This window comes from Ursus maritimus, unplaced genomic scaffold (genome assembly GCF_017311325.1).
Source record: "Ursus maritimus isolate PB19 unplaced genomic scaffold, ASM1731132v1 scaffold_21, whole genome shotgun sequence".
NCBI lineage: Eukaryota > Metazoa > Chordata > Mammalia > Carnivora > Ursidae > Ursus > Ursus maritimus.
This window is the reverse complement of record NW_024424564.1, coordinates 1,682,182-1,701,235: the sequence shown is the minus strand read 5'-3', so window position 1 is coordinate 1,701,235 and position 19,054 is coordinate 1,682,182. Positions and strand designations below refer to the sequence as shown.

The following is a 19,054-nucleotide window of genomic DNA, read 5'->3' as shown; positions in this document are numbered from 1 at the left end:
GGAGAGTTGCATATTTTACTTTATTTTTATTAAATTAAAAGCTACAGTCTGGCGGCAATTCCAGATCAGGGTAAGGAGGCTCCTTCTACGGGGCAGGGAAGAGCGGGAGACAGACTGACAGAGACGGAGACACAGGAGAGAGAGGACAAGGGTAAGGTAGAAGGGGGATTGTTTCTGAAGAACACACAAGGCCGGCTCCTTGGGGGCTCACCTCAGCCCCATTCCCCCTCCCCCACACCGAAGTTCAGCAGTGGAGCAGTTTGTGGGGGCAGGGGGCTCAAGAGACCCTCCCTCCCCACCCAGGTCCTTTCTTAGCTTAGTCACTGGAGCACAGCACATACCAGAAAAAGCCAAGGGCAATGGAGGGGGCAGGGAGATTGGGAATATGTACAGGGGGAGGAGGGGAGCAGAGCCTGGGAGATCCCTCTGCCAGAAGGGAGTGGCTCACACTGCACTGAAGCACTTGGCCTGTGGGGGACAGGGGAAGGGATGGCCCCCTCCCTCTCTGAACTCCTTCCCCAGTCAGACTGGTCCCCTATTTGTGTGGCGTGGGGGGCAGAGGGAGAGAGGAGAACAGAGGCTTCCGCTGGGTCCTATGGAGAAAGCCAAGGGCTTGGCAAAGGGGATGTCCTTCAGTCATCTGTGATACCCTTGGCTCTCAGCTCTTCTTGCACCCGGGTCAGGTAGGTGGGGTCCGGGTACCCAAACCTGGGAGCGAAGAGAAATGAAGGTCAGGGATTAGCTGTTGCAGCTTACTCGTATTAACCTCATGCTCACCCTCATTCTGGGTACCCCCTTCCAGCCCCTCCCTACCTCCCCTAAGGATATCCAAACCCGAGATAACTTAGCCCAATTCTGCTTATTTTTGTAGGTTAAGCTGGGCATAAGTTGGACCGGGTTGAATGTAGAGAAACTGGGATGGAAGAGAAGGTTGAATAGTTCGGGGTGGTCCTCTCCAGTTAGGAGGCTCCCAGCAAGAGAGGGGATTAATGTCCCTCGCTCACTGCAAATGGAGAGAAGGGGAGGGGCCCAGGGAAAGGAAACAAAGGAGGGTCGCACAGCTGGGGTCCCCCTGTGCAGCTGGTCTTGTGGTGGATGTCGTTCCAGGTGATGACATTCGGTCTCCCTGTGGTCATGGACGTGCCGATAGTGAAGGTGAGACGCTGGTCAAATGCCTTGCGGAACAGGGTCAGCACCTTGTTGCCCTCAGGGCAGTCCGGGAGGTAGGCCACCCGTGTGGTACCAGGATACCGAACTCCTGGGTTTGGGTGTTCAGCCTGGGAGGAAGGGGAAGCAGAGAGAGGACAGTGAGCAGCTGGGCATCTGAAGGCCCATGATGCCAACAGAGGGTCATCCTGGCCAGCTGTCTGTCTGTGCACCCCCAGCTAATGCTGACAGGGCAGCAACAGGCTGACAGCCTTTCAAGGAAGGAGAGACTTCCTTGAAAGGTTTGGACAGCAGAGCCTGTTTTTGGAACAAAATCCTTACTATTTTTTTAAAATATTTTATTTATTTATTTGACACAGAGAGAGGGAACACAGGCAGGGGGAGTGGGAGAGGAAGAAGCAGGCTCCCAGCAGAGGAGCCTGACGTGGGGCTCAATCCCATAACGCTGCCGGGATCACACCCTGAGCCAAAGCAGACGCTTAACAACTGCGCCACCCAGGCGCCCCCAAAATCCTTACTAGTAAAGAAGTTCTTTCTGCCGCCTCAATTCCTCAAGTCTCAATTCAGCAACGAATGGATTCTCAAAAGTGAGGAGAGTAGCTGATCCTTACTCACCAGATAACTCAGCAGAAATGGGAAGGCTCCGAATAATCTATCTTTCCGCCTTCCCTTCTCCACCTGAAAACACTCGCAATGCTTCTGTGCCTGCCTACCCTGTTCTGTCTTCCCACTACTCTTCTTAAGACAGCGCTTCCCGGTCCCTCTGCAAACCAGGACTGAAAATTACTCTTGCTTCGTCAAGCAGGAAGAGGCCTATAGGCTGCTGACCACTCCTGTTTTAACCTTCCACTGTCATCAAGGTTTTCCTCTCATCCACCTGGAACGAAGTAACCTAACTCAGGGCTCTGTGAGGAGGGTCAGAGCCCTTCCTGCTATGCCTGCCTGCCCTGAGCCACCATCTCCGCAGAATTCACCCCTGCCAAGAATGGCTTGCGACATCCAAGTTCATCCAGGAAATAGTATGCAGTTCCTCTCTCTCATCCCTGGTTTTCATGTCTGCCTTGGAGTGGTGGGATAGAAAAGCTGGGCCTGAAGGGGACCTTCTAGCTCCGGGGCACTGAGCGGGAAGGCATCCTGGGAGACAGCAAGACCACATCACACCTAACAAACACACTCCCCTTCACCCTGTTTCCCTCGGTCAGAGAACAAACCAAAGTGGGGGAAACCAAAGGGGAAAGGCAGGCCGTAGGACTTCTTACCCCCTGGACACCGGGCGGGAAGACGTACTGGATGACGATGGTGCCGTACTTCTCATAGCTGGGCAGTAGGAGTGTGGCGTCCTTAGAGACCAGCATCCGCCCGTTCTGGGGCTGGTTGCCCACCAGCTGCCCATAGAAGCGGCCACACATGGGACAGGCCTTTTTCACCTGCAGGGCCCGGGTGATGCAGCCCTCACAGAATGAGTGCCGGCACTTCTCCAGTGTCTTGGCGTTCTGGATCTCCCCCAGACAGATGGGGCAGGTGCTCTCCTGTTCTTCGGCCTCCTCCCGAAGGCGGGGAGGAAGGGGAGGGGGGAGGGGAGGAGGAGGGGGGGGCAGCCCCCGAGCCCCTGGGGGCAGAAGTGGGGCTGCTCGAAGAGGGGGAGGGGGGGGCCCTGGACGGTGTAGCTCGGGGTGCTCCCCACCACCCCCCAAAGCCAGGCAGCCCATAAGCTCGCCCTGCCTCTGAGCTTTCTTCAGCTCTTTCTCGGCCTCTTTTAGCAGCCCCTTGAGAGCCTTTCGGGCCAGGTAGAGCCCATTGGGAGGGGCCGGGGGAGGGCCCTGTGGGGAAAGCTGGAGGACATAGATGTCAGAAGTCTCGCCATCTATGAGGATGGATACACGGTGTTCCTCCCGAAGCCGGGCCAGCCGGGCTGGGGTCTCCTTGCTCAGGAAGTCCCACACAGGCTTGGAGACAGTCACTTTGTTCTTGCAGGTGCCTCCACAGGCTGCCATTCTGGACAGGACGAACGACACTGCCCCCAGGGTGAAAGGGACTCAGGGTGGGGGGTCCCCATTTGACAAAATCAGTGCCTCCTACTTCAGGTTCCTTTCCAACCCTATATTGCCTCTACTATCTCAAAGTCCAACCCCCAACTCCTCCCCCAAGTTCATTTTCTGTCTCCTCTTAGCTTTCAAACCCCAGCACCCACTGAAGAGCAAGGAAATTTCTATAACTTTATTATTATTATCATCTGAGCCAAGCACCAGTCTTGGTTCTCTTTACACTCCTCCCAAGACCACAGAAACAATCTGGCCCTCCTCCCTCTGGGTGAAAACTGGCTTCTTTAAAGGGAAGGGAGACTTTTTGCTCACTTTGATCCCGAAGAGCTTAGAATTGGCATGCAGGCTTGCTCTCACTGTCCCTGCTCCCTACTTGTAGGTTGTGTGACCTGCTGGGTGGAAAGGAAAAGGAGGGAAAGTGAGAAACCCCCTACCGCCTTCCCACATGCACCAACCCAGCAGCCCATGTAACAGAAGACTGGGAACCTGGGTGTAAGTTACTGGGAATGGGATTACTTGGCACATGGAATGAAGGAAACCAATTTAAAGGTGAAAGCTGAGTTTCCCTTGGGAAGCAGATACCTGGAAAGCCCATGGACAATAAGAGCAGCAGAAATCCCTCTGTTTCCACACTCAGCTGACCAGGACTAGGGGGAAGGGGGAGAGTAGAGAGCAAAGGGTTATGATGACAAATGTTACCATACCCCCCTCACCCCCACTCCACCAGCAGCCCAGAAACAAAACAAAAACTCCTCTTCCATTTCCTCTCCTTCTCTTCTGCAGAACTGCATCCCCAGCCTCTCCCAAGTTGCTAAAGATGGAACTTGAACATGTGAACTTTCCTCTTCTCTTCCCCAGCTCTGAGGCTCTCAAGAAAGCCTAGGGCACAGGTAAGAGAAGTCAGGAAGGGAAAAGCCCACACAGATGGAGGTCTTTCTTGCCACCTCCCTCAGATCACATGGGTAGGAATATTCCCTATGCTGCCCAACTCCTCACCCTGCCCCATATTCCCAAATAATTCAGCCCCTATTGCTAGGGAGCCTTCTTTGAGAGCTAACCCAGTCCCTTCTGCTGAAGTCTGTTTGGAATGCGAACAAAGTGGCAACAGCCCCTAAAGAACAAAGTTCTTACTGTCACCTATTAACACCCCCCCCCCCCCCCCCCCGCACTGGAGCAGTAAGCCTGTCAGGAACCCAGTCTGCATTTAGGGAGGGGTGGGGCTCAGCAGGGGCTCAGCTGGAGGAGACTTATGTTTCCCCTGAGTCTTACCATGTTCAGCTACAGAGCTGTCCCTACACCACCTCCGAACGTAGCTCAAATAGAAAGAGGGGCCATTAGTGTGACCTCAATTCCTGACTGATCCAAAGGGGAGCGGCTGTCTGTTTGTGCCTCCATCATAGTCCCCTCAAGGCCAGATGCACCTCGAGATTCAGAAAGTGAAACTGATATCCTAGAACCTCAGCTCATTCTGTCTATTCAAGGTGGAACACCCCCTCTCCATCAGAGGGAACCCAGGACCTAGATGTCCTTAGCTCCAAGTCGGGCTGGCACAGAAAAGGGAGGCGGGGCCACAGCTTATGCTGGGTCTCTCGTTCCTCTGGGGCAACCCAGGCCGGACACAGGGCCAGTCCCTCCCTCCAGACAGAGGCCGGACAGGGGCAGCCGGGAAGGGCGAGGGTCCCTGGGGCCATCAACTGAGGCAACCCCACCCCTCCCCCCATGACCTCCTGCAAGATCCAGAACCAATCCCCACGTCCCCCTCTCGCCGGAGCCCCCAGAGCCCCACCACTGGGTGGGGGTGTATGTCGGCCGGATCGCGGTCCCCAGAACCCCCAAATGGAGGCCAAGGCTGGAGGGTTATAGGAAGAGGATCGGCCAGGCGTGGAGGGGGGCCCCGGCGCCGCGCGCCGGTAAGGAGGCGGAGGAGGGGGCGCAAGGGGGGCAGGGAGGGCGCGCGGGGGGTGCGAGCGGGGTCCGGGGGGCGCGCGGTGGGTGTGGGGGGCGCCGGGCTCACCTACCTCCCGTCAGCGCCGCCATTGCCGGTCACATGACTGAGGCTGTTGCTGGGATGACGGTCTGGGCCTTAGCAACAAGGGGGGGGAGACCCCGAGAAGGTGGGGGGGGAGTTTGCAGAGGGGGTGCAGACTAGGAGAAAGGGTAGCAGGGAGGACGGCACCCGCTTCCCCGGTACAGGTGCTAATCACCGTTTCCTTTGACCCCCTTCCATCCACGAGCCCCTGCCCTTCCGCCCCAAAACAAAAATGGAGGCGCCGTCCCAGTCTTTGGAGGGAGGGGGTGGCGTGTGGAACCGAGGGTAGGAGGTTAAATCTCTTAGAGACGCCACCCTTCTCGCTTCCCCCTCCCGGGAGGGGCCCTCTCCCTCTGCGTTTCCAGCCAGCTGCGTGGCAGCTTCTGCAAGCTGGTGGTGGATGGGTGGGCGAGCAGTGTCGGTTTAGGTGGGTGGGGAAGGGGGCAATTTTTCTGTGATCCTTATGCCATTGCTAGAAGGGCCTTTGAGGAATAATTTGGGATGGAAAGAATAATCATAGTAAGAAGAGCACTGGTTCTAAAAAATAAACAAACCCCAGGAGTAAACTATTTCAACCCCTTCCCTTTTGCTTGCCTTTTCCTAGATTGTTACCTTCTGTGACCCCCACAACCTGCTCCTAGATAGTGTTGCTAAGTGCCTCTGACTTTTGCTTCCACAAACAGGGATATTGAGGCCAGTCCAGAATGGGAAGTGAATACATCTTTTAAAAAATGCCTTGGGGTGGGGACAGGGGGTGTCAAGTCTATGGTTCAAATAGAGTTAAAAACTCTCAAAGAAAAAACAGCTCTGCTCTGTTCTGCTTCCCACATCAGAGAAATCTCCGCCCCCAGTCCAATTCACTTCCCTGGGGCCACATGAAGCCAGGTTTTTCCACCAGCCAAAAGACCTCCTCGGCCAAAGGGCCAAATGGTACTGGATCTCCCAGACTGGCAACAACTTCTATGTATCCACCCCTTTCTTCACTCCCCCCATCTGGGCTGGAGGGTTGGTCCCTTTCTTCACTTTCCCAGGACCCCGCTGTACCCTTCCCGCTCTCCAGACAGAAGACATCTTTCCCAGGAAGCCTGGGGAAACACCCAGTTCCTTCTTTTAGCTCCTGCCAGTGTGCTCTGAGAGGCTCACTCACCTTTGCAGGAATGGGTGTGTGATCAAGCCCAGAACCCTGGGGGATGAGGGAGTGCCACATGAGCTGTTCTCCCTGGCCCCCTATAGCTGAACTCCCACAAAGCCAGAGTAAGCTTTCCATTCCCATGCACACCCCTCACAACCTTTTAAGTTCACAGCTATCTATCTAGAAACCCACATTCTTAGTTAGGGGCCCAACATCTTAAAGCTTGGAATTCTTCATGGGGTCTCCACACTCCTAAGCACAAGGTTCCTCAGAAAGGGGGTGGGGGGAGGCATGTCTGTGAAGGAATATGGATTCAATAATTTATTTCCTATATAGTGACAGCAATGGGAGTAAATACACAAGATCTTTTTTATTAATTAATAAAACAAAAAAGATGAAAAACAGAAGCAACAAAACAAAGACCATACTGCTCATGATACATTAGCCACATGGTCAGAAAACCAATTTCTAAAGAGCAACAGCTGCTGGTGTCACGGAGTTTTATTGCATTCAGCAGGGGAAAGGTAGACGGCTGGAATGAAAAAGATCAGCAGGCCCCTGTTGGGAAGATATCATAGGGGCTCTAATCCTTAACTGTGGACTCCTCTTGTTACTTCCTTTGGAGCAGAAGATGGAGGGGGGAGAGGAATTCTCCTTTATGACTTCTTGTGAGACTAATCAGTCCAGCTAGATACAGAGCAAAGAATCCTCGCATCCCCTCAGGCCAGCTGCTAGTGCCCATCTTTATGTGTTAATAAAAAAAAAAAAGTGTGGAAGCCATAAAGGGGACGGAGGGTAGCAAGAATGGTTGCCTTAGCCCCAAAGGCATCAGGGTAGGGAGGACACTATCTGGCTCATCAGAGTCCTCTACATTCTGAGACTATCACATGTCATTTCAACTCTTTGGAGGCGGCTGGGTGATTGATTTATGGCTCTGACTCCTCTCTGGGGGTGGAGAGTGAAGATGACAAAGAAGGCCATCTGTCCCCTGGGAGACACAGTAGCAGTATAAGATGAGACCGACAAGAACAGAGTAACAAATCCAACTGGAGAAGGGTTTGCGAAGGGCCTGGAAAGGAAAAGTGCCAGGTGCACAGCTCCAAGGAGTAGAGGAGGTTCCCACACCGGAGTCCTTCATCCTCTTGAAATGACCAGGATTGACCCACGTAGAGATATTCCCTTCTGCTGGGAGTAAAACCTCAGGGATGGCTAGACACGAAGAGAGGAAATTTAGCACTGGGAATGAACCTTTTATCCTGGCCCACCATCCCAGCCTCCAAAACTGCCCACGCCCCCACCGAAGGGTTCCAGCCCAAGGAGGGGTGTGAGGTCCTGGTGAAGAGCTGCTAGCAACAGTAAAATGTCCTCACCCAGGCTTGAACACTTTGGCCATCTCGGGCTCTCGTGCCCAGAAGTACAGGGGTGGGGGTTGGAAGCAGGGTGAGGAAGAGTTTGGAGAGTAGTTAATTCTTGACAGACACCTTTTCCAATTCCCTGCATAATTTCAAGGGTCCTCCTGGGTCCCACCTCTGCGAGGTGCCAGCCGACTCACCACTCCCCACCCCATTAGTGTGTAAGATGGGCCATATCCCGTCACATGTGTGCATGCCAGCACCCACAACTGTAGTATCTTGAAAGTCCTCCATCCCAGGGCCTCCTGGGAAGGAAGCACGCCACAGTGAGTTCTATAAAGTTATCAGCAAAATTCAGACACTCCTAGTTCATCCCACACAGCAAAGTGCATCCAGAGTAGTTGCTCGAGCCAGGTCCATCTGTCCAGTCAGGTCCTGCAGATGGCAAGTAACCCCCTTCCCCCATCGCCTCCTACGTTCTAGAAACAACAGGACATTTACAAAGATCAAGGCACTTGGGAGTGAGTCAACAGTAACACTCTAATGAAGCAAGCAGAATGGCTGGAAGGGAGGGAGAAAAGGAAGGAAACTGGACGGGGGGAGATAGAAGAATGCATTTCTGAGGGTCAGAAAGAGCCTACTCAATAAGATGGAGTTCTGTGAATGGAAGGAGCCTGTAGCTGGGATTTAACAAAGGAGGAAAAGAAGAAGTGGTGGTCAGCATATCCGCCATTCCCCCAAGCCTCTCAGAACCCTGCCACCTTGACATAAAGCAGCAGTCAGCACGGAGTCAGGCAGTCTCTTAGGCAAAGATGTTGGTAATAAAATCCAGGAATCGCTTAGCATACTGCTCAGGATGGACAGTAGAGATCTCTGCCCCAGCCTGTGAGAGGAGGTATGGAACACGGTGTCAGGCCACCCCCCCAACCTTGCCCCCCACCCTCGCCCCCCACCCTCCTTTCCACTCCACACCACTTCCATACCCAACTCTTTGTCCTTTTGCCACCCCATTGCTCTGGGACAAAAGGCTCCCTGTTCCCAAAAAGTCAAAAGACAGGAAAGGAAAGGCTTTGGGGAACCCTCACCCCATGCTTGACAGTTTTGGCTGCGTGAGCTGCTTTCTTCTTGGCATCGTACTGTGTCAGGATGTCAATGAGGCCCATGAAATACACCTCCTTCTGGGGAGCCCCTGGGGAAAGAAACCAGCAGTGAAGAGCAAGTATAGTCCCAACTCCCTCTCCCCAAGAACCAGTCAGATCTGTTTTGAAAAGCTAACCAGCCTCTCTCCCACCACCCTGGTCTCAGTCCCCCAAGGCCAACCCTCCCCGCAACCAACACCCCTAATATTTCCCAGATCTCTCACCCTCAGCACTCCGGATGGCGTAGACGTCAATGAAGGACTCAAACTCTCCAGGGCCCAGGGGCCGATGAGAATGGATGTAGCCGCCGATACCCTCAGGGGAAGTGCCATAGGAGCCCACCAGAGCAGGTGGTCCTGTCAGGCCACAGTCCCCATCCCCCTCTGACTCCTCCTCCCGCACAGGCCCCTCCTCCTCTGGGTCAGAGCCCCGAATGATGTCGTGGATGCCCAGCAGAAGGCTGTAGTCCATGATCTTCAGCTGCACTAGGAACTGAGACCCCACTGACAAATCAGATACCTCAGCCCTCCTTCCCCACTCCCAGGAACCACCCCTCTACCTCCACTCCTGAGTTTCTGGGGCCCTCCCGGGGAAAGGAAGGATGAAAATTGAGGACTGGAAGGATACCACTGCCCTGTAGTGCATCCATGTCCTGGTACCTGAGGTCGTCCTTTTAGCTGATTCTAGTCAGCCCCTCCATGGGTCACCTCTAAGGGTTTTTCATGTCCCACACCCAACTCCCCTACACGCAGAGAACCCAAAGAATAAAGGGAGGAGGAGCAGTTCCCTCAGATTGGGAATGGGGAGCAAAAGAAAACAGCCATTTCCCAAGCACCCCGATCATCACCTCCACATCTCTCTTTAGCTTCTCTAGAAATACTTTCTTCTCCTCTTCACCAATATAAACCTTCTGGTTCTTGTTGAGAAAATCCATATCCTTAAGGGTGGGCAATTCTTTAACCTGAAAGTAAAGGGACCTCTTAGGAATACATTCCTTCCCCCAAGGTCCCAGAGAACAATGCTCTCCCTGGGGCTCTATGTCTAACTCAGTAGCCTTGAGGGGAGAGAGATGTTACAGCCCCTCTCTGCCTCCACATTGCCACGCTGCCCCAGAGGCCGTTCTCAGCTCTAGTGGCTTCTCCAAACTCTGTCACTGCAGTGGTACCCCAGATCACATCCCACTACCTTCTGCTTATGGTTTTCAGCCAAGACCCCTCATGCTGACTTTTCTTTCTTCTTCTTAAGCAAAAATAGCTGCTTGAATACAAGAACCCAGAGTGGGAGGTAGAAGGTAAGCATTTTGCTCTTACAGTTTGTCATCTTCATCCATCGCCAAACCTTCCCCACGAGATGACCCAGGCCAGCGAGAACGCAGCCGCTCCCGCCGCCCATTCCAAACACTGAATCCCTGGATCCACACCAGTTCCCCCTCTCTTCCTTTTGGCGGTTTAAGATAAGAATAAATAGCTGGTGCCCCTACCTCTAGCCTAAGGAGGTCCCTTTATCTGCCCTCCCTCATCCCATCACCTAATATTAGCATCACCTTTTCCTTATCGCTGGCTTCTCGGGATACTAGGGAGCCCTGTGGAGAGACCCAAAGACCAAGTCAGCAGAAGTAGCTAAAGGAACAGTTAGGATCCAGCTCCTAAGATGAGTACTCAAACCCAGAGTCTTCTTTCCTTTGACATGAACCATCTAGGTGCCCTCCCAGGCCATTCCCCACTCTCAGGCTGTCAGGAGCCTCTCCCTCAGCCCTAGCTATCCTCTCCTTACCTTGAGGTCATACTTCCTGTGCACAGGAAGACGGTGGCTAAACATGTTACGCATCACAAGCATGTAGCTGTCTTCATTGTCCACGCTAACCCGGTACATCCCCAGGAACTGGGGCAGCAGTGTGTTGCCATGGCACTTCACGATGTACTGGGGTAGAAGGGAGGAAGGAATGGGGAGAAGCGGAAGAGTAAATGCACGAAGAGCCCAGGGATAGGAATGCCACCATTCCAGGGTAGGGCAGACAACTTCAAGTAGAGAGGTTCCAAGGTCAAAAGTGGTAGGGGGAGGGGGGCACCTGGGTGGCTAGTCAGTTGAGCATCTGACTCTTGGTTTCCACTCAGGTCATGATTTCAGGGTTGTGAGATTGAGCCCCACAGATTGTGGAATCCACTTGGGATTCTTTCACCTCTTCCTCTCCCTCCCTCCGACCCCCTGCCAAGTGCACCTCTCTCTCTCACACACATAAATACATAAATAAAATCTAAAAAAAACAAATCTAAAAAAAAAAGTGGTGGGGACTTGTTAAAGAGGCCTGTGGTTATCCATGCAGTTTCTGAACCCTCATCTCCTCTGATTTATTCCATTTGTATAATGTCTCTTAAAGATTTTATTTACTTAAGAATGAGAGAGAGGGAGAGAGAGAGAGCACAAGGGGGGCACAGAGGGAGAGAGACAAGCAGACTCCCTGCTGAGCTCGGAGCCTGGCTCAATCCCAGGACCCTGAGATCATGACCTGATCTGAAATCAAGAGTAGGCTGCTTAAACAACAGAGCCACCCAGGCGCCCCTAGACCCTCTTTAAGTACAAGTGATAACAGAACCAGGATTAGAAATTACGTCTCCTTACCAGTGAAATGATTTTACCTAGACTAATGTCTCCTGGTGGGCTAGATTCCTGTAGTAAAAATGTTCACATGATGGCTTATAATTTGGATTCTTAAAAAACTATTCCTCTTTCAATGCAGCTGTCTCTCTCAGTATTGCTGCCTCATTCTCTTCAGAGCCAGCCTTCTCAGAAAAGTAGTCAATCCACTTCCTCTCATGCACACCTCAACCCAGTGAAATCAGATTCATGCCCTCATTTTTCCTCTGAAATCTACATCTCCCTTCCTCAAACCCCTCAGTTGCCAAATCCAACGGTATTCATTGTAGTTACTGTTGTATTTCAACCAGGGGGCACTTAATACTCCTGACCGGTCTCTCTCTGGAACTCTCTTCACCCTGAGCTCCCACTAGTCCGCTCTTCCAATTCTCCTCCCTCTTCCTCAAATCCCACATAGAACAAAGGAGGGCACCCGGCACTCAAAGTCTACTTTACGGGCTCTCCTCTCTCCTTGCTTCTTTTCATTTCTTCTCCACACACTTCCCGTCAATAATCTAGTCTATATTTCTGGTTTTAATCACCGTCTGTCCCCGTGCGACTCTCAAATCTACACTTCTACTTGCCTGAACTTCATCCCCCAACCACTTACGGGACACCTGTATCTGGAGGAACTGCAGAAAACCCACATTCAACATGTCTAAATCAGAGCAGCCTTCCCCCCAAAACCTTTTTCTGCTTCCCAAACATTCATAAATGGACACCCAGTTATCCTGAAGCAGAAATCTGAAGGACACTTGGCCTCAATTCGCACAAGCCTCCCACAGGTCTTCCTCTGCATCTCGGCCGCCAGGGCTTGCTCACAGAGACTGTTCTCATTCCCTCCTACCTGCTCACTCTTCACTCCCAGTCGTCCCCTCTCCAGCCCACTCTTGAAAATGCAGTCAGGGGGCTATTTCTAAATAACATACCTCTCTCGCAGCTTTGTGCCTTGACAGGTTTTCCCTTGCCTAGAATGCTTTCTTCCAGCTTGTCTAAGGAGTCCATACTAGTCTTTCAAGCATCAACTCCTATGCTACTCTCTCTAAAAAACTCTCCTTCAACCTCCCAGTGCACCTCGTGCCCCAGGGAGGTTAGGATGCTCTTCCTCTGCACCCCCACAGCACTCCTTACCGCCTCTACTGCGGCACGCCCCCCCCGGCCCCCCCGCTGTGTGCTCACGCTGCTGCTTTCCTGACCTCTGCCGTCAGACCGAGAGACCCTCCAGAGCCTCTTCCTCATCCACCTCTTTCTCTGCTGCCTCATGGGGGCCCGGTGATAATGGATATTCAGTGTTTGTTGAATAAACCAATCAGTTCTCGAGTCTTTTATCTATTCCTTGCTCGTTGACCTCGGGGAGATATTCAGGCAAAATATTCCGGGGAGATATTCAGGCAAAATATTCTGGAAACTCCACATTCCAAGTTAATCTGATCAGACAGAATAGGCTCCCTAATCCCACTTAGGACTGGATATGATCATGGCTTCTCCCCTTAAATTTATCCCCAACTGCACGCTTATCCTGATTTTCTCCTCAAAACCCATTTGTTCCTGACAGTATATTTGGTATTAACACTTCACCTAACTCTGGCTCAATCTATAGTTCATACTTTGCTCTATGTGTGCCCTTTATGTAGCAAGCCACAGCGGTTCTAGATTGTAAATACCAAATGAGAAGGAACATGTCTAACTTCTCCTATTTGGTCAGACACAAAGAGGTATGCAAAGGCTTTTTCTGAAATTCCTAGTTTTCAAAAACATGATGTCAAGTGCTTCTTGGGCAGCAAAATGGGTTGTAGGGAGGAGAAGAGATGGGAAATTTCCCAAGGTACTTTAGCAGCTAAGCTATGAATAGAGAGGAGAAGGCAAGAATGAAGCTGGAGAGCCGCCTGACCTGGTGGTAGTTGGAGAGGTTGCTATGCATGTCAGCAATGTCCTCACTGGATACTTCTTTGATGACCAGAGTTCGATCGTAGGAGATAAGGAAGCGGCCGTCGCTGCCTTCACTTTCACTTGGGGGACTTCGGGTGAGGGAGACCTGGGAACACAGGCCAGAGGCTCTTTTCCTCTTTGTATGGAGATGCAAGTCATAGGATAATGGTCAAGTGACTGTGTCTGGAAGTGGATAAAACCCCTGGATAAAAGGTTGAGCAGGGGTTCTTCATCCGGACTGAATGAAAGTGAAAGCAAAAATTTTAATGTAGCTACATGTTTCCCCAAGGACAGGGTTAATGGCTTTCAACAGATTTTTGAAGATGCCTGTGACCACAAACAGGTAAAGAATCAGACTTGCCAAAGCTCTCATTTCTCCAAACATGACTGGCCCAAGGATTCCCCGGTTGTCAGGGAGAAAGGACTCCCCTCACCCAAAAAGGACTCTCACCAGGTAATCTTGGTCATCAATGCCAAATCGATCACGGAGGTTCCTGAAGACCTGGGGGCAATACTCCTTGAACTTGAAATGACTAGGCAGATTTTCCCTGAAATAGGGGTTTTCAAGGTAAGAAAACAAAGTAACAATATTACCTTACGTTTATATGGGGCTTGACAGTTTATAGAGCACCTTCACACATTTACCTTATTTGATTCTCATAAACCTCTTGTGAAGTCCTTTAAAGGTATATTATTCCCATTTTATAGAAGGGGAGACTGGGGCTCAGGGTGGTTGAGTGACCTGCTTCAAACGCAGAGCTGGTAAGTAGCTTAAGTAGAACCAGGATTTAATGCCCGTTTAAACAGAATCGTTTCCAAATCTCCTGCAAGTTTGAGACATCCTAAAATTGGCAACAGGTGCCACTGTTTTGAATGGCATCTTCTGATACCAGAAGCGCCTAGACTCAGATATTTCTTTCAGGGAGTCTCTATCAGACGCTAACGGTAAGGGCATCTAAATGTATTTACTCTGTGGTATTGCCAGGCTAGATAAGAAACAAACTATCACAAATGTATACGGGTGTAGAGAACACTGGAAGTTATTTTAATGGTTTCTTGCACGATACTGAATCTCTGCACTGGGAAGGGGGTTAGAACACAGAACTTGTAAACTGCCTTCAATTCACTGACACTTAACTCTTAAAATTATGTATTATTCTTCTAGGAAGGTTGACAGGAGAAGAGCAGAGATCTCCACATACCTGTGGAAAAGGTGATTGTTGACCTTGATCTTGGAGCTAGCCTTAAAGTCGTCTGGCAGCAGCATCACGGGGGGAGGTACCTGGCTGAGCTCATTGATCTGAGAAGCCGAAACAAGAATAGGGAGCCAGTGAGTAGGGGTGGGGGGGCTACTTCTACCCTGTATCTGGGCAAGAGTCAGAAAAGGGCAACTCAAACCTCGTTCCTTTACAAACACTGGTTACGCATCTACTTGCTAGAGGTGAGAGAAGGCGTCTGATCTCTCCTGCTGCCCAGCAAGGACTGCAGTCAGCGGCCCCCACACACAGCCCCTCACACTCCACCCCCGTGGAACTTCATGCTCGCAACAGTCATTTTATATTAGGCAAACCCTGTGAGCAGCTCAGGGCTATTTTTAAAGCTGTGAGAAGTTCTAAAGAAAAAAAATACCCTCAGCAGACTCAAAACACTCAAGACAAACAGTTCCATGCTCCATTAAAAACAAAACAAAAGGCATTTTTTTTGAAGTAGACAAGAGAGTTAATGGGACTCTGAAGAGTCCACAGCAAAAAGAATGAGAAGTCCACGTCCTACAAGAGGCATCTCCTTACAAACAGGACCAGGCCTTCCAGACCACCCTGACCCAGGTCTCTCTATAGGCCCCCACCTGCCTGGGTGTAAAGTAAGAGAAGAGCAGCTGATTTCAGAGGGAATGCATGCATGCAGGCAGAGGATATGAGCTCATTAGTGTCTGTTCTTAAAGTCAAGCCGGCCCACGGCCCAAAGGATGCAAGCAACACATGCTTTCCTCGGCCCCCAGAATCATCCATCTGCTAATTCTGGGTCAAAAGGGGGTCCCTGTACGAAGAAATCCCGAGGAGATGTGTTTTCTCCCCGGCGTTGTCACAGTACCGCTCACCCACCTTTAATAGCGCACTTATCATATGACTCTTACGGCTAGTTTATGTAAGTTCCCTATCCACATTGTGCGCTCTTCGAGGGCAAGGACCAGTTGTAGCTGTCTGTCTCTCAGGTGCCTAGCTAGCATAATGTTCGGCACAAGGGGTCCTGAGGTGTTTCTTAAGTGAATAAAAGGATGTCTTACCTATGTTTACTTGATCATTCAACAGAGGTTATGAAGTGCAGTCTAACCTAAATCCCACAGATTGCAGTGAAACTGTGCTCCTTTCATTCTCAGTAGAAAAGGAGGACAGAACAGATTCCTCCAGGAAAACAAAAAAAAAGTCACTTGAGATTCCCAGCCTAAAATTCAGCTATAGTTCTTCATGCCCCCTCCTCGCCACCTGCTGTTAAGCAGGCTGAATCATCACTAAGACATATGTTCAAGGAATTCTCCATTCTAGACACTTGAAGTAAATGTGGGTTGGCTGCAGGGTGGGGTGTTGGAGCTTAAAGTATATATACCTAGGGAAATTGAGGCAGCTCTCCTGTGTAACTCCCTCAACCCTTACCAAAGAAAAATCCTCCCTGTTCAGCTTCCCAAAAGGATGGATGGGTCACCTGGAAAGTACACGTGACAGACAGCTCTACCTCCATCAGCTTTGCCCACACCGAGTGCCTTAGCATGGATACTATGGGAGCGGTCCACAGAACCACAAATACAAATACAGAGCCCCCCCGCCAAAAGACATTGGAAACTACAAATTAAGAAGGAGACAAAAAATTGTACTCTTCCTCACCCCGGTCCACCTCCACAACCCTGCCCTGACCGTAAGGATTCGAGGAAATTGATTTATAAAATATTGCCTGTTACAGTCCAGGTCCCTGCATCCCTCCCACTCCAAATCCAAGGGAAGAGGAGCAATGGCCGTGCTTCCTTCACCTGAGTGAAGGAAAAAAGATACACTGGCCTCTTTGGCCTCCTCCAGATTCCCAGGCCATACAATCTACCTGTTTCTAAAGTTCACCATCATAGCGTCCCCAGGACCACAGCTGCTCAGCCATCTCTTTGGTCAAAGATGACCCCCCACTTACACCACACACCAGCACTGCAGCCAGCAATGGGGATGCAGTTAAGACCAAGGGTATGTATGTGTATACACACACACACACACACACACACACACACACACACCATACATAAGCCTTAACGAGGCTCAGGGTGGGTTGCTTCTCAGAAATGCTGTACCTCTGGAAGGGACAGGAAGGGACAGGCATGATTAGAAGGTCTAGGAAAGCCTGGACCTTCCCCCAGAGCCAAGGTTCCAAAATCAAGGACAGCAGCTTAGAAAGGAAAGTGTACTATCCCCCTCATTCAATTACCTTCCCTGCGCCCCTTCCACGCACAAACTCTCACCGGAGACCTCACCACCACCAACCCTGAAGAGCCACTCCCCCTAATGTCCTTCCAGCTGAAGCCGGGTCCGGCCAGTCTCCGCGGCCTGCGGCTGAGGCTGGACCTGGCAGGAAGGAGGCAGCGAGCTGGATTTCAGGTGGAGAAGACGTAACTAGAGTGGTGGAATAGAGGGCGGAGGGGGAAACAAAAGTCTACATTTCAAAAAAGAAACAACAACAACATCTAGAGCGAGAAGATACGCCGGGGAACACCTGGGGTTTGGTGGCCAGGGACCAGGACAGCCGCGGGGGAAAAGGGGCAGCGCGAGGGGCTCCGGAGGCGGGAGCCTGGAAACAGGGACGCCCGGAGGAGCAAGAGCAGCGGGGTTCGGACAGGGCTTCTGGGGGGGCTAGTGCCGGGTCTCACCGAGTGGGCTACGCCCCACAGGAACACGCCCACCAGCGGGTCGGCCGCCCGGAACACCTTCACCTTCTGCTGCACGAAATGCTTCTTCTTGGTTTTGGAGGCGAAGCCGAAACCCGGACCCGGGGCCGCTGTCGCCGCCGGTACGGTGGCCGGCGGGACAGAGGAGGACGCCATAGTCAGCCTCTCCCGTGCACCCGATGGACTGGAAGCCGGAGCCGGCGGCGAAGCAGGCTCCCGACCCCGGAAGCGGTGCTCACCTGGGCCGCCGTCACGTGACCGGAGGCTGGCCCGCAGGCGCGCAGCAGGGCGGTGCGGGGCTGGCTCCGCCCCCTGGCGCCCGCCCGCCCCAACGCCCGCGCGGTGGGTGGGCTCACCTGGCGCAGGGGCGGGTGCACGGAAGTCGCGTTCCCGGCGGGCTGTGGGCGGTCGGCCAGGCCCGGCCCTGCCACCGAGTCGGCTGGGATGCGGCCTGTGCCGGCCGCCTTCACTCCCAGGTCTGCGGCTCCTTTGCTGCCAAGTCGTTGCCTTCCGGTTTTGCCCAGTTTCTAGGAGTAACCTCTCGCTTGAGGCTCACCCGAAAGTATTTCTTTACGAAGTAGGAGATCCCTTAAGTAGTTTGGATGGATTAAATGGGCTTTTACAAGGACCACGCAAGCATCATTTTGGAGGGTGCCTGGAGTATCCCAAAAGTGTAGGCACGAGGTGGTGGACTAAAACAGTGGCTGTTGGGATGGAAAGAAGGGAACGGCATCTAAAGGTAGAGTTTGGAACGATTACCCAACATTTGCAGCAACAAGGACGGCACTGGAGGAGATTATGCTAAGTGAAATAAATCAAGCAGAGAAAGACAATTATCATATGGTTTCACTCATTTATGGAACATAAGAACTAGGAAGATCGGTAGGAGAAGGAAGGGAAGAATGAAGGGGGGGGAGGGTAAACAGAAGGGGGAATGAACCATGAGGGATTGTGGACTCTGGGAAACAAATTGAGGGCTTCAGAGGAGAGGGTGCGTGGGGGATTGGGATAGACCGGTGATGGGTATTAAGGAGGGCACGTATTGCGTGGTGCACTGGGTGTTATACGCAACTAATGAATCATGGAACTTTACATCAAAAACTAGGGATGTACTGTATGGTGACTAATATAACAAAAATTATTTAAAAAATAAAGGTAGAGTTTGATGTCAGTTTGGAAAATTCTTAGTGGATGTGGGACTTGAGGGAAAGGGAGACATTGAGATTGAATCCCAGGCTTCTGGCTAAGGTGAGGAGACATGGTGGTGCTGACATGCAAAGGAGCAGTTTGGTGAAAAGTTCAGTTTGGAATGTGTTTGAGGTACCTGAGGGCAATTGAACATGTGAGCCCAGAGCTCAGAATAGTCTGGGCTGCGGATACAGATTGAGTAATTGTTATGGAATCAGAGGGTGTGGATGGCACCTTCTAGAGAAAGCAAGAACCTTGGTATAGACCAGCATTTAAGAGGCTAGTGGGAGAAGACTGAGCGATAAAAGGAACCAGGAGAGCAGGGTCACAGAAACCAGGGAGTAGAGTTTCCAGAAGGAAGGAGTAGAGAGCAGTGGCACATGTCATGAAGAGGTGAAGCAAGACAAGGATGGAGAAGTGCCCATTGTATTTGGCAACTAGTGACCTTCAGAAAGCAGTTTCAGCAGAACAAGAGCCAGTTCAAGGTGAGCTGAGGAATGAATGGGAAGTGAAGAGGCGGGGG

General features: G+C 51.7%; 2 protein-coding genes across 11 annotated transcripts; both read right to left on the bottom strand.

The window, feature by feature from the left end:
• Nucleotide 1: 1 nt before the first annotated feature.
• On the bottom strand, nt 2-5,554 carry DTX3 (deltex E3 ubiquitin ligase 3). Of its 8 annotated transcripts, none has more exons than XM_040637179.1 (6): nt 5,228-5,554; nt 3,792-4,088; nt 3,522-3,601; nt 2,427-3,162; nt 1,060-1,277; nt 2-708 (listed from the first exon to the last, which is right to left on the bottom strand). In XM_040637179.1, exons 3-6 carry the CDS (start codon nt 3,548-3,550, stop codon nt 633-635), a joined length of 1,059 nt encoding a protein of 352 aa, XP_040493113.1. In that variant the 5' UTR covers nt 3,551-3,601; nt 3,792-4,088; nt 5,228-5,554; the 3' UTR covers nt 2-632. The 8 variants fall into 8 exon arrangements, with proteins under 8 accessions (XP_040493113.1, XP_040493114.1, XP_040493118.1 ...); XM_040637180.1 differs by having other exon boundaries at nt 3,792-3,856; XM_040637184.1 differs by having other exon boundaries at nt 3,522-3,598; nt 3,792-3,856.
• Nucleotides 5,555-6,721: 1,167 nt separating this feature from the next.
• On the bottom strand, nt 6,722-17,603 carry PIP4K2C (phosphatidylinositol-5-phosphate 4-kinase type 2 gamma). 3 transcript variants are annotated; one of them, XR_005836655.1, is made up of 11 exons: nt 17,326-17,603; nt 14,627-14,724; nt 13,876-13,972; nt 13,387-13,530; nt 10,635-10,781; nt 10,405-10,443; nt 9,709-9,822; nt 9,086-9,353; nt 8,808-8,911; nt 7,741-8,605; nt 6,722-7,579 (listed from the first exon to the last, which is right to left on the bottom strand). XR_005836655.1 is itself a non-coding variant. In XM_040637178.1 (11 exons), exons 1-10 carry the CDS (start codon nt 17,497-17,499, stop codon nt 8,525-8,527), a joined length of 1,266 nt encoding a protein of 421 aa, XP_040493112.1. In that variant the 5' UTR covers nt 17,500-17,603; the 3' UTR covers nt 6,722-7,579; nt 8,484-8,524. The 3 variants fall into 3 exon arrangements, 2 of the variants coding, with proteins under 2 accessions (XP_040493112.1, XP_008682580.2); XM_040637178.1 differs by having other exon boundaries at nt 8,484-8,605; XM_008684358.2 differs by having other exon boundaries at nt 6,722-8,605.
• Nucleotides 17,604-19,054: the final 1,451 nt, after the last annotated feature.